The sequence below is a fragment of the Leptinotarsa decemlineata genome, unplaced genomic scaffold, assembly GCF_025532065.1.
Source record: "Leptinotarsa decemlineata unplaced genomic scaffold, Ldec_3_MD MMD2_tig00026330_RagTag_RagTag, whole genome shotgun sequence".
NCBI classification, from domain to species: domain Eukaryota; kingdom Metazoa; phylum Arthropoda; class Insecta; order Coleoptera; family Chrysomelidae; genus Leptinotarsa; species Leptinotarsa decemlineata.
In genome coordinates this window covers 11,082,927-11,097,658 of record NW_027412690.1, presented here as the reverse complement: position 1 = coordinate 11,097,658, position 14,732 = coordinate 11,082,927, and the positions used below count along the sequence as shown (strand labels likewise).

Genomic DNA, 14,732 nt, shown 5'->3' with positions numbered 1-14,732 from the left:
GAACATAGGATTAGGCCAATACCCACTTCAGGTAAGATATTTCAAAATTATTTGAGGGTGTGCTAGCAAGTATATATTCATTTTTCAATTATTGTTCTCAATATTCAATGAAGGTAAACCACGTAAACAATTACCATAACAACTGAAGATAATGAATGAACAGAGGCAGAGACAATTCTGGAAAATACAAAACTCTAAAAGAATAGTATCAATAATTTTCACAGATATCGGAAACAGTAAAACGATTGAGTCCGATATTTAGTGTCAGAACCGTATTTGATATCTTAATTTGTGAATAAGCAAAACTCGATGGTATTTTGACATTATTATTCTTTAATCCAATCTCCAATTCAAAGTTCAACGTGAACAAAAATTGACATCAAAGTAGAAAAGGAGCCATAAATTTTATTTGTGTGAAAGGGAAGGGGGACTTTCGTGGCCCGAAAAGTTGCATTCATGTTTGATGACCCTGAACCCTCACAGCCAAAATGTCTAATGATGAGAAGAAGATCTCAACATCACTTGTCATTTGTCTTCCTATTTAATCTACAGTCCTACCTTTAATGGATAATATTTGATAGTATATATTGTATACTGTAGGAATTTACGAAGTATTTGATTTTGAGATTTTCAAATACATTTTCATTCCTGACGGATGACAGTGAAATTGTGATTCGTGTGGTGGGATAGTTTCAATATTGAATACACATGTAAGTACTGAAGTATGATTTCTGTGATGGGTAACAAGTGTCTATTTAAACGTCTTCATTTGCAGGAATACTGAGGAAGATGACAATTCTGGAGAATGACGTGATTTCTATGCGCAATAAGCAACCCTTAAAGAAAAAGTATAAGGCTGGTCATCAATTGAAACGCAAAAACGTATTTGAGGAAGGCACTATATCTAACAAAAAACAGGCCTTGGACGAAATGCTGAACGGATATCGGGGCGACCAGAAAAACAACGGGGATGTTCTCCAAGACTCTCCTGTGGCAACTCTTTCGAATATGGGCAATACTTGCTTTCTAAACAGTGTTTTGTATACCCTGCGTTTTGCTCCTACATTCTTACATAACCTGCATCACCTCATTGGAGATTTGACTCTGGTTAGTTCAAGACTGAATCAGACCAAAGCGAAAACCTCGTCTCTCGGTCGAAATATAGGAGCTATTACAGGCCCGAGCTCGCGCAGCACTAGCAGCAAGGATTTATTGTCCCTAGGAAGCTCAAACGATATCATCCCGAAATCAAAAGTGCAAATTGTCACAGAGAAACTGCATGAGTTGTTCACAACGATGCACAATCTTGAACTGAAAGACTCCACTGATCCCTACCAACCGATCGCTCTGTTGCAAGCTGTTAGAGAAGCTAATTCAATATTTGAAGGTAACGTTTTCATGTTTATAATTTATTGATAGCTTTTATTTTCATTTGGTCTTACATAGATCTGTTCTCGTTTTTTTCCGTTCATGATGAATCATTACATTTTGAATGGAAACAAATGGAAGTGCCAAGTGTAATCTAAATAACTGAATATTTAATCTTTCATACAAGACAAAAGTTGATTCACAATAATTAAACTTGATACAAATATGGCTAGGAACTCTGTCATAAAGTTCTTGGGCATTACTTTGGTCTTGTCTTAATTGTAATGAAAAAAGTCAACAGTGCACTTGCAAATATTAATAAAAAATTAGGTCAAATTCAATGTTTGAGAAATGTTAATGCTTCATTCTGCCAGAGGAATTTCTATTTTGCCGAAATTCAGTCTATTGTTTTTAATTTTTTCAGTGGAAAATGTTCACATACAAGGGAACTATATGTATTATTCAAGAAGTCAGCCATCATGTTCGTAGGGACATGGTTGTCATGGAACATCCACCATCAACTTGTTCAAGAGATTGTTTCATGGCATCCAGTCCCTTCTGAGTAACTATTCTGTTTCATTTAGGTTCAGCAATGTATGTAAAAAAATTTGAAATTTCTATAAACTGTCCACTATGATCTGAAATACTAGGATCTGAGGTTCACTATCGTTTAAATTAGTCATTATATTGTCTATGCAACTTGGAAGATATAGGAGTACTCCAGTAGCGGTAGTTATTTTAGGGTTAAGTCCAAACGATTTGATGATATTCAACCAGGAATTTGAGATGTAGTCATTTTTAGAAATGTCGTTATTGAAATCCCCTATTAATGTTATGGTTTTATATGTTACTGATATCATTGCTAGAGGTTCTTCAATTTGATTGAAGAATAGTTCATATTCGTTGGATAAAGATCTGTATGTTGTAATGCAATTTCTTTTGATAATTCAATAGGTACCACAAAATTCTGCATGCTGCTCAATGCAAAAAGTATCCAAAAGGAGAGGTTTATATTGAAAGTCTTTGTGAACATGTATGGAAACACCACCATGTTGGAGGGAATTTGAAATTATTCAGATTGATAGTTTTCAAACAGTCTAAATTGAGCCAATGTTCAGTCAAACAAATGACATCACAATGTTCATCATCGAGGTACAACTGTAACTGTTTTATTTTATTAGTTAGACACTGGATATTGGGGTGGTAAATCTTCAATGTGTCCTTCTGAAGATTTGCTTTATTGTTCTTTAGACAAAAAACTTTTTAGGTTGTGACATACTTCCTACTGGTGATTTTTTATTTTGGTCACCTAAAAACCTCTTCCCTTTCCGAAAGTCAAATCTTTAGAACGCTATTCGAATGTATAATAATAATAATAATATTTATTAGTCTCAAGAAACACACAGTTTTTAGACACGTCAATACAATTTCTAAAATAGGTTTGAGAGGGTAAGATTTGTCAATATAGTTTTAAAAAAATGCTTGTAGATAAATTAGATTTAAAAAAAAATACAAGTTAACAAGATAAAATTCCAATCTTATAAGACTTGAGTAAAATGTAAAGCCATGAGCTTTTACAAATTGTAAACACATAGCTAACGTATTATATATATTCAAAGTTGAGTAAAAGTTCGTGAGGTGACCACAAAAGTGTCTCTTTCTTCTTGGATAACTTCGAAAAATTGATCAATTTCATATAAAGGATGTTTGGTTAATATTTTCTTCAATAAGTTTTTGAATCTTCTAAATGGCAAGTTACGAAATTCGGCAGATAAGGCATTGTATAGCTTAATTCCTATATTATCTGTTCTTTTCAACCTATTAGCTGTACGAACAAGGTTTGGTTTATTTCTTGTATCATGTTGGTGTATATCCTTGTGAGCAACCTCATTCAACAAGTTTTGTTGAACAAGAAGCAGATGTACATAACTGAATATAGGGTCATTATTTTAAGTTTTACAAATATTGGCCGACACTTTTCATCATAATTGGCAGAGATTATGCTTCTTACTGCAGATTTTTGAATGACAAATATTCTGTTAAGATGTACCTTTGATGCATTATTCCAATTGATTATACCATACCTGAGGACTGAATGAAATAGAGAATGATATGTTGCAAGTGCCACACTTAGATTTACTATTTTTTTGATTCTTCTGATAGCAAAAACCGTCTTACTAAGTTTACTACACATGTTATTTATGTGGTCTATCCATTTCAGGTTGGAATCTGTTTGTACTCCCAAAAATTTGGTAGACTTTTTGTTATCTCGATTTAAGCAAATTGTTTCAAAAGTTAGAGTTTCTGTTTTTTGTTCATTGAGAATCAAGTCATTTGGTGTGAACCATGATCGAGCTTTCTCTAATATGTCAGTACGGATCATATGAGGATCATCTATTTTATATATTTTTTTGCCCAAGGTTGCATCATCTGCATACAATACAGTTTCTATGCCTGACGAGCTCATCACGTGCGGTAGGTCGTTGATATATACTAGAAACAGAAGTGGCCCCAATATTGACCCTTGTGGCACTCCTCTTAGTATTTTTCTTTTTTCACTTTTGGTATTTCCTAGATCAACAATTTGATATCTTTCGTTAAGGTATGACTTCATCATGTCCAGGCAGACACCTCTCACTCCGTAGAAATCTAATTTGGCCAATAAAATCGAGTGATTTACCGAGTCGAATGCTGAAGTAAGATCTGTAAAAACGCTCACATATTTTTCTTGGTTATCAAAGGCGTCTTTTATACTATTTGTGAGAAAGTTTATTGCATCAGACGTCGATTTTCCTTTCCGAAATCCAAATTGATGAAGACTCAGAAGATTATTTATATCAAGGTATTTTACTAGTTGTTCGTAAATTATGTGTTCGAAAATCTTTGAAAAAGTTGGCAGTATTGCTATCTGTCGAAAATATTTTGGTTCAGATGTAACACCTTTTTTATGAATTGGCAGGATTCTACCAATTTTTAATTGCTGAGGGAAGTAGCCTTCCCTATACACATTCAATGGCACTTTTTATGACTAAAACATTCACACCGTTTATATCTTCCGTTTTTTTATTTCTTAACTTGGTTATGATTATTCTCACCTCATCTGTCGTTACAGGCCTGAAGAACATCGACTTATTTGTGTTCATTTTTCTATCCATATAAGCAATAGGGTCAACATCAGATTTGGGGTAGTGCAGTAGAGTTGTGTTTATGTTATTGATGAAGAAGTCATTCATCTGGTTAGCTGTTAGATTTTCTGGTTCATTTAAGATTTTGTTTTTTCGACCTGTTTCGGAGTTGATGATTTGCCACACAGTTTTGCTGTAATTACCTGTGGTAATACTGTGGTAATGTGCTTTCTTAGCCTCCAATAGTGACTCCTGATATTGTCGTTTACAAGTTTTATAGATGTTTTTATGTTGTTCAGATGGATTTTGCCTTTGTATATCATATGCAAGCATTAAAATATCTTTTGAGGCTGTAACCTCAAGGCTAATCCATTTTGATGCGCTCTTTGATTCAAATCTTGCTTTAGTGAGTGGAAAGCTAATGTTATAATAAAACATTCAACATTCAACCTCAGTAACTAGCATAAAATACAAGAAGAAACAAAAACTGTATATTCATTTTTGTTGTTGGTCCTCAACAGGTAACAATCAACAAGATGCCCATGAACTGCTCGTTTACCTTTTGGATAATATTCGTGAAACTTGTGATGTTCTAACGCAGCAAGTCGAGCAAAATCCGGAACTTCTCAATGAAACCGAGTCTGCAGCTCCCGTCAACTCGAGCAGAATTTGGAACGTGAGGCGTTCCTGGAAAAAAAATTACAAGAAGAAAGATAAGAGCACCAAAGAGCCCATATCTGAGGAGCAGGTGAACGGGACAAATTCCACTGACATCGAAGACTCAGCTTCGATTGATAGCAACAGCGGGGGCAGCCGAAAGAAACTGGGATACAATTTCGTTGCCGAGGACTTCGAGGGGATAACGTTGAGGCGCACCAAGTGCTTGGAATGTGAAAGCGTTTCAGAAAGGAAAGAACCTTTCTATGATATCCCCGTACCGATATCCGTGAAAGACGATGACTCCGATTCCATGAATGTAAATGATATTTTTCGAAGGGCTTGTGTAACGACTGAAAAACTTTGTGATTCTAACAAATACTTGTGCGAGAAATGTAAGCGATATAATGAGGCATCCAGAGAGGTATTATTCGAGAAGTTGCCCAATATAATGGTCCTGCAGTTGAAGAGATTCACCACGTCATCGTCAGGTGTCCAGAAAGTGAATACTTACCTACCTACTCCACTCTCTTTGAAATGTTTCTGCGAGTCTTGTTGTAAAGTGGATGGGACTGGGGCTTCTCACCGGTATAAGTTGTGCTGTGTGATTATGCATCTAGGGGGTACTATGGCCTCTGGACACTACATCGCATACGTCAAAGCTTCCGACCACTTGGAAGATTATTCCGATTGCTCGAGAGACCTGCCGAAGGGCAGTCTTTCCGCCAGCAGCAGCGAAAAATCTCTGAACATCCTGAAGTTCCTGAAGCCGAGGTCCCATGCCAATTCCTTGATTGATAGTAGAAACGGACTGTCCTCCAAGAGCGTCCTGAACGGTGTTAGGATGTGCAGGGGTGTGGATTGTTGCGGTGTGAGATTGAACAAGAATGTCGTTGAGAACGCTTTCAACAGTTGTTCCAGGAAAGACGAGCAGGAATTTCCTTGGCATTCTAACAATGTGGCTCCGGAAGACATGTGGTTAGAATGTGACGACGAAAACGTTAGGCCAATCACTAGCCAAGAACTCGTAGAAGAATTAAGTTACAAGCCAAATTCGACGTCGACCCCATACTTGCTGTTCTATGCCAAATCTACTGACCAATTATCAGGGTAACGGTAACTAAACGAATGAGAAGGGTAACATTGTTTAATATTTTTTTAAGTGAGTACAAATGCTCTTGATTTTATGTGATATCACGAAATATTTATATTGACTTCATGATCGTTGAAAAACTCGACATATTTGTATTTACTTTTTGAAAAAATAAATCGTGCACACATTCCCCCATAAATTCGAGTATGGAGAGCTTAAATCAATTCAGGATTAGTTTGAAGAAATGTGAATTACTCTAGAAAGATGCTTTTTATATTGAATTGTTTATGAATCGCTATGATGTATGAAAATACAAATATTCCAGGTCAAATCTGTTATTTTAATATCTAGAACTCTCGATATGACGTCTTGCAACAAGATGTAGCTGTATACGTTTTGGTGACAGGGTTGCCATGCTTATAGCTTGCAAAATATAGGTACAGTGACCCACAGAAAGTATGCAACAGATGGTACTTTTTTACCACTAACCACTTCAAATAATGCAGAATGTTCCAGAGGTTGTTTTCTCATAGAAGTTTAGGGTGATAGTTTTGACAAAATATATTTATGAAATGGATTACTTTCAAACTTATAAATCAAGGGTTAAAGTGGCATATCTAGTGTAGAATAAATCCAAAACAGTCATTTTTCCCAAACACCAGAACTGCAATATATTCTCGATGCATGTTTCACCACCATAGTTGACTTCTTCAAGAGATGAAGAAATGAAAGCAAAAAATTGTTAATTGTGATAAATTTTGTTTATGGAGGCTTACAAGTGTAAATTATATAAATACATAGATAGATAGATAATTTATTTACACAAGTCAATATGTACACATAATTAAAATTAGTATATGTCAGGCATCTATTGATATTAACATAAACAATAGATGCTTACAATTCACAGAACAAGTTTTTTTCTTTTTTTTATAAAAAATATTTATATCTTATAAGAACATCTGAGTTATTACGTCGAGCACATTTAAAAACAAAGCAGTAAAATTTAAAATTGGGTATTTTCAAACAACGACAAATGCCTATATGGTTAAGGAACTTATATCACAGTGCAGGAATTCTTCGGTGCTGAAGAAGGCGTTTTTCATTAAAAAATATTTTATCCTGATTTTGAATATGTTAATTGGTGGAAATCTTATTTTTTGTGTTAATTTATTGTAAAATTTCACAGCCCAAAAATTTGGTCCATTTTGACATCTTTTTAAGCGGCAGTAGTTTGTACTCAAATCATTTTTATGCCTAGTGTTACAGTCGTGCACATTTTCCTTGATATATAGAGAAGGAAAGGTTAGTATTTTTAATGTAATGAATGAATTTCGACATTCATCTCTGTAGCCGATATTGTCTAATATTCTAATTGCTTTCCTTTGGTGTCGGAATATTCTATCACAATCGGTTGCATGTCCCCAGGCGACAATACCATAAGAAATGATGGATTCGTACAAGGAAAAATATGCCGTTCAAAGAGTTGCTTTTGAAACTTGTCTGGAGAGGTTTCTTAGTAAAAATAGATTTCTCATTAGCTTTTTTGATAGTTCATTTATATGATGATCCCATTTTAACTCACTGTCAAAATGAATTCCCAAAAATTTCACACTACTTTGCGAATTAAAGTAATTTTCCGTATTTCTTAGGGTGAATACCATGTTTTGGGTTTTGTTTTTATTCAGATGTAATTCGTTTGCATCGAACCACCTTTCAGTTTGTGGCTGTGCTTCAGAGGATAATATAAGTACCTCATCTAGAGTTTTAGCATTTGTTTGGATTGTAGTATCGTCTGCATATAAAATATATGATAGCGGGTTCTCCCAATATGGTAGATCATTAATGAAAATTATAAATAGTGGAGGTCCCAAAATATATCCTTGGGGTACACCAGTTGTTATTTTTTTCTTGTTGATAGAGAATTGCCCACTTTCACAGTTTGAAATCGATTTTTTAATCGAACACTTTATAGTGTTGTCAGAAAAATTATATAGTTTTAATTTAATCAAGAGAATTTCATGTGATACACAATCAAATGCTTTGCTTAGATCACAAAAAGTTATTTCTGAATAATATGAAAATACAGAAACATATAGAGAAGAATGGCTGTCAAAAGGCAGTGTTCAAGTCTAGTTGTGCATCTCAAGTAGATGCACAAAAAGACTTTTAATAATAATAAAAATAATTGTAATTTATTCAAATTCGACACGTGTTAAAAGTTCTCCCGATGTGTAGTAATCATAGTTTACAGGTGTAAGTACTTGATAGTACGTCATACATTTACATTTATTTACGTTGTAATACTAGGCAATCATCTGGTGTTTGAATTGTCTTAAACATTTTTAAATCATCTGCAAAAAGTAAGATGTCAGCATATTTTAAGTCAACTCTGATATCATTAATAAAGATGTTGGAAAGAAACAGCCCTAGATGGCTTCCTTGTGGTACACCTGATAAAACATTAATTTCGTGACATGTGAATCCCTTGACTTTTACATATTGAGATCTCTTACTAATATAGCTTGCATATAGCAACCAATCCAATAGTTTTCCACAAAATCCAATAGCTTTCAATTTCTCACATAAAATTGAATGGTTCACTGTATCAAATGCTTTGGAAAAGTCAGTATAGATGACATCTACTTGATGTTTCTCCTCCAAAGCATTCAACACATACTGTGAAAATAACAGTAGGTTGGAAGTTGTTGATCTGCCTCTGGTAAAGCCATGTTGTTCATCTATAAGAACTTGATTAACTGAATCTTTGATTTCGTCACATACTGTGGACTACAGCACTTTGGGTAAAGCACTGGTAATACTTATTGGGCGATAATTCTCTATATTAGCTTTATCGTCAGATTTATGAATAGGTGTTATGAAGCTTGATTTCCAGTATAGAGGAAATATACCAAATTTCAGAGAAGAGAAAAGTGCTAATAATGGTTTTGCAAGTGTAAATCGGCAGTTTCTCTCAATAAATTCTCCATTTATTGAACCATTTATTTGTTATTGTTGCAAGATGTTCCAAATTGTTAATAACTTTGTCTAGCGTTTGATAGTGCGCAATTAGGGCGGTGTCATCTGCGTACTGGAGAATATATGCTTCAGGCCTGAAGAGGTTGATATTCCCTTGTTGGTGAAGGAGTTTTAATAATGGGAGAATTTCATTTCAACTTGTTTCTTGAAGAAAGTCAAAGGCTAGTCTTTATAACCAGGTGAAATCCTATGCATTAGCCAAATTACATACTGAGGAATTGAAACTTTGAAAAGAGCTGTTCACAAAATAAAAACAGAAAGTGCTAAGAAAGTTGAAATTTTGTCAAGTACCCTGAGGAAGTATTTTCTATGATATTGGGATTAGCTGTTCCCAGGTTTGCTGGTTGTGGTGTGCGGAGTTTTAACCTGACATTTTGTCTAGGACTGCACATTATAAAAGATGATGAGGTAACAGGCGTAGTTTCTCTTCCTTCACCTCCCAAAGAAGCCAACTTTGTTGGTGAAACACAAGTCGAGATGAGTATTGCATTTCTGGTGATTGGTTAAAGTACTAGTTTCTAGATTTGAACTTACAGATTATCAGAGATTCACAAAAATGCAACAAGCGCTATTAAATTTTTTATCAGAAATATACTAAAAGTGATATATTTTTACATAAACTTTGTTGGACCTCGATATCTTGTCTCATTAAAAAACAAAACTGAGCTTCATATACAGGGCAGATGTAAAAAGCTCCCTCTTCTCATCTGCCCTGTATATGAAGCTTTAGTTATGTTAGGGAACAGCTGGGAATTCAGTAAATGTGGTGTGGTGTTCCTTAAGATTGTTTCAGCAAACTATAACAAAGTCCTGAATTATTAAAGTAACTGACTTCACAGATGAAGTTTCTCTAGTTGAATACAGAAAATAATTTTCATACAAGTAGTGATATTGCCTTTATCAGATGTTGGAGTTCTTAGAATCTGGCTACTAGAATTGCTGAACAATCCAAGTGCCATGTTTTCACTTTTGGATTTTTCCATACTGACCAATATAACTCCTGCCATGTGTATTTTTTTCCATTCCTGAAAATTTTCATTTTTGGGGCTCAGCACCTTTAGTAATTCTGGTATTCAATCAATTGAATCATTCATTGTTTGGTTGGGAAAAAGTATTACAAGAGTTTCAAGGCAAATTTTAAGTATTTAATGACATAAAAGTTTGTTGGATATAGTCAAGTTTTGAGCCTGTAAATCATTTTCCTAATTCGAGAAATACATTAGAATTTCTATTGATGAAGAAACTCGCAGTGGTATTTGTCGTTTTTGGGATTGTCTTCCACCGTTCATTTTGAGTGAGTTTCTCAACGTTTCTTCTACAATGCCATAGACTCAAGTCTCTCCACTCCTAAAATTGTCAACCACTCGTAGATTTAATGTTGAGAGGCACTCAAAAAGAACGATGTTTAAAAATTCGTCGTCCTCCGTTCGTTTTGAGTGAGTTTCTCAACGTTTCTTCTTCATTTGCCAAAGAGTCAGTCTCTCTTCTTCTAAAATTGTCAACCACTCGTAGATGAAATGTTGAGAGGTACTCAAAAAGAGCGATGTTTGAAAATTCGGAAAAACAATAAATATAATGAACCTGATAGTGATTTCTCTCTCAATTTAATACTGACAACTTCAGTTTCTTTACAATCTTTACGTCTCTTTTTCTTACTTAATTTGTCCTCCTTCAATTTCCCCGTGATTCATATGCAGAATTCTCAACTCCATATTGAAATAACTTTTATAAAAAAAGAACCAAAAACTTCATGTCTAAAAAATTAATTAAAACGTAGTTGTTGTATTAATCTTTATGTTAGAGTGTCCTACAAATATGATGCAATATCAGTCCCTCTCAACAGAGATAGATAGATACTACCAAATTTCTGAGCACCATTGCAGTGAAAGCTACTGATAACTGCTGATAGATTCAAATTTTCACTTCAATTAATGTGAGAACTCAGCCATCAAATATGTCCAATTTTTCTGAAAAATTGAAGTTGTTTCTTTTGAAATGAAAGGTGTTTCTCTGAATAAATTTCTAGATGAGGTAATGGGAGTAGTAGATAACTTCAGAAAACGTCGTTTTTAGTAACTAAGAACTTGAGTTTGATTTTTTCAAAACGTATTGTTTTCTTCCATTTGTTGCACTTGGGTCACTATTAAAAGAATCATTCAGGCACTGCTTAGAGAAAAGTGTAGTTGCTAGAAAATGTGTAAAAATGGTTCATCCTGATATTCCAGGGAATAATTTGCAGTAAGTGGTTAAGATCCTTCAAATTTGTGAACATACCTGGGCTTTGTTGCTAAACAAAAGCTTTCCAACTTTGAATTGTTTGTATTCTTCAAATGAAGAATTGTTTATTTGATTGGTAGTCTTCCAAATCATGATTTACTTTTGTTTCATTAAATATTTCATATAGGCAAGTACATTTGTTACTTTGTTGTTAAAATAATATCCCCAATTGATATTTCTGAGACTAGATCCACTTTGTTAGGTTAGATTATGTATATATGGGCAGCTCCTCTACTCTTCTCAAAAATATTGAATATTTTTGAAGAAACTCAAATTTTTTCACTGTTTATAATTCTGATTATTACTATTTTGAAATTGAAAGTGTAATGGCAGGTTTCTGCAACACTCACAAGACTGAACTAAGAGTTTGACGATAACAAATCAACGTGAACGATTTTGAAAACTTGACTATGATTGAGAACTGTCCCTGAAAAGTTGGCCAACATTTAAGTAATAACTAAGAGGTTAGGTTCAAACTGAATTGAGCATGCGTCAAATTGAAGTATTTACAGCTGTCATCGACCCAAGAAGTTTCGAAATCATTGTCAGACTTGTACCTAATATAATTATAATGGAAAAAATTGATGAATGAATGTTACTGGTTAATAGGTTTAGTTCTTAGGTGTTGTTGCATAAACCCGCTATATGTATATTTATTCTATGACTCAAATGTCAATAAAATTCGTTGGAAATAATTAACTTATTTCATATTCTCCATTCTGAACTAATAATTAAGATAACATCATTACTAAACATCAAAGAAAAACCACTCCAATTAAAATACAGTTCTCGATCATTTGACAGAAGTTAGTTGGTGCACGTCGAGAAGGGTGTTCCAGTTTTGGTATTGGGAACAATGTTTGTGCTGTAACACTTATCAATGATGATATAAAATCGAAGACGGATTTCAACATTGGTCCAAGTAGCACTTCACAAAACATCAGGTGTAAAAACCTGCAGATCACGGCCAAAAAACCCCGGAAAATGGCTTTGACACAAACATAATAATGCTCATTCATTTTCAAGAAGTAACAATGTTTATAGTGTGGGATATGAGTTGTTTGAAATCCAAAAAAATTATTTCAGTAGAGTATTTGATTTCCTCATTCCATTTAGAATTAACTTGAAGCTTTTTGGCAGGTGACATTAGGTATGAAACAGCTTTCAGAAACAAAAGCTTTCAACATAATTATTGCTTGAAAAAAAATTGTCATTTAATAGGCTGTGGCTTTTTCTTTTGGATTTAATTAGTAATGTTTTTTTTTTAACTGGGGGTTTGCATGATTAAAATACTTTCATTTTGAAAACATCCCAAAGGTCCAAAATGTGTAAAAACTTTTAATAACTGTTGTAAATTATTGTTTGACAGTGGTTAACAATGTTTCATGGTTAATTTTATCATTTCAGACTTCCATTGTCTAATGTGATTCGAAATCTATGAACTAACAAATAAAATTAGAATGAATAGCTAAAATATCAGTTATATCAAGCAGCAAAAATAATAATAATAAACAGCTTTATTTCAGAGTACATTACAAACTTTTATTGCAAAAGGTCAGTAACATAGAATGAAATGGCGTCAAACAAGGAGGTTCAGATTTTTTTGTTATAAATATTTTTAAATGAATATTCCAGTGAGATATGCGTTCACATCATAGGCCTCTAGGTCTACGAGAAGTATTTTTAGTTCTCTTTCGAAAACTCCAATTTTCTTAGTTCGTCTGTTAGGAAGATGTCAGTTACTGTCAGTCTATGAAGGGGATACATATATTCATTTGTTATAGTGGGATACTTATGAGCAGGTATATTCTCAGCGAAGAGGTGTGTGAATCTTTATAAATGAACATTAGGCATTCATAGATATAAATCACGTAGATTGTCATTATATTGGTGGATTTGAATACTGTTCTACAAGTTTGGTTATAATTTAAGTTGTTGATTACTCTCATTATTCTTTTTTGAACTATGAAGATTTTTTCGATATTTCGTTTGCTACCCCACAAAATAATTCCATTTCGAGTAACGCATTCGAAATTAGTCGTGCATATTGTTTTTGTAGCTTCGTTGTGCAGATATTTTGATGTAACTCTAATTCCGTACGATATTCCACTTAGTTTGTTTGCGAGGTTATCAATATGAGAAAACCAATTCATGTTCTCGTCGATGTGGATTCCTAAAAATTTGGTGTTGTGGGACAGTTCAAAAGAAGAGTTTTGAAGGTCCAACCTAACTAGATAATCAATGTTGTCCTAGTTTGTTCTAAACAAAATAATATGTGTCTTCGATTCGTTTAGTACAAGTTTATTTTTATTGAACCAGTCCTTAGTTTTGTTGAATAGATCTGTACTATTTACTATCATCTCCGGGAAGGTTTCACCACCTGATAACCAGACTTGTGTCATCCACGAAGATAGTTTTTAACTGACGTTGGTTTAGGTTTAGATTACATAAGTCGTTCAAATAAATGACGAACAAAAGAGGGCCGGCAATGCTACCCTGCGGAATTCCCACGTCTGTGGGAAGGGTTTCGGATTTATAGACTCTTCCATCTCGTTTTATTTCTACAGATTGAAGGCGATCAAATAGGTAGGATCCAACCCACTTTAGCGCTGAACCTCTCATTCCGTATCTTTGTAATTTTATTAACATTAGTTGATGATTTAAGCAGTCATATGCAATAAAACCTGAAATGATCGTACAATGAAACAAATAAAATAATCAATATACAAAATGAAAATTACTACAGAGTAAAAAGTAATAAAAATGAAAACAAATAATTTAAAAAAATATATAAAAAGATTTTAAACCAATTACGTTTTGATTGTTAGTATCCACAATTGTCTTCGGGTGATGACAGGACTATTCCTCCGAGAGATGAATATTCATAGACCATTCGAGGGCTTCCATCTATCCCCTCTTCCTTCTCTCAGCTTCACCGGTTTAGCAGGAATTGACCTTTTTCCTGCATGACTACGGTAGCTTGGCTGAATACATCGTTAAACAACAAATATGTAGCTTCTTTGAACTTCCTCTCAAATAAGTGTTCCTTCCTGTGGATAATCTCAGCTTGGAACTATTTGATGTTATTTTGATGAGGCCAAACATGCTCAGCTATTCCCAAGCTGAGATCATCCACAGGGAGAAACATTGGTTCAAGAGGAAGATCAAAGAAG

The 14,732-nt window shown here is 34.0% G+C and overlaps 1 protein-coding gene across 1 annotated transcript; it reads left to right on the top strand.

Moving 5' to 3' along the window:
• The first annotated feature begins 520 nt into the window (after positions 1–520).
• Usp1 (Ubiquitin specific protease 1) lies at positions 521–6,574 on the top strand. The gene is made up of 3 exons (XM_023169040.2): positions 521–710; positions 776–1,387; positions 5,015–6,574. The coding sequence occupies exons 2-3, from the start codon at positions 790–792 to the stop codon at positions 6,262–6,264; spliced, it is 1,848 nt and encodes a 615-aa protein (XP_023024808.2). The 5' UTR covers positions 521–710; positions 776–789; the 3' UTR covers positions 6,265–6,574.
• The last annotated feature ends 8,158 nt before the right edge of the window (positions 6,575–14,732 follow it).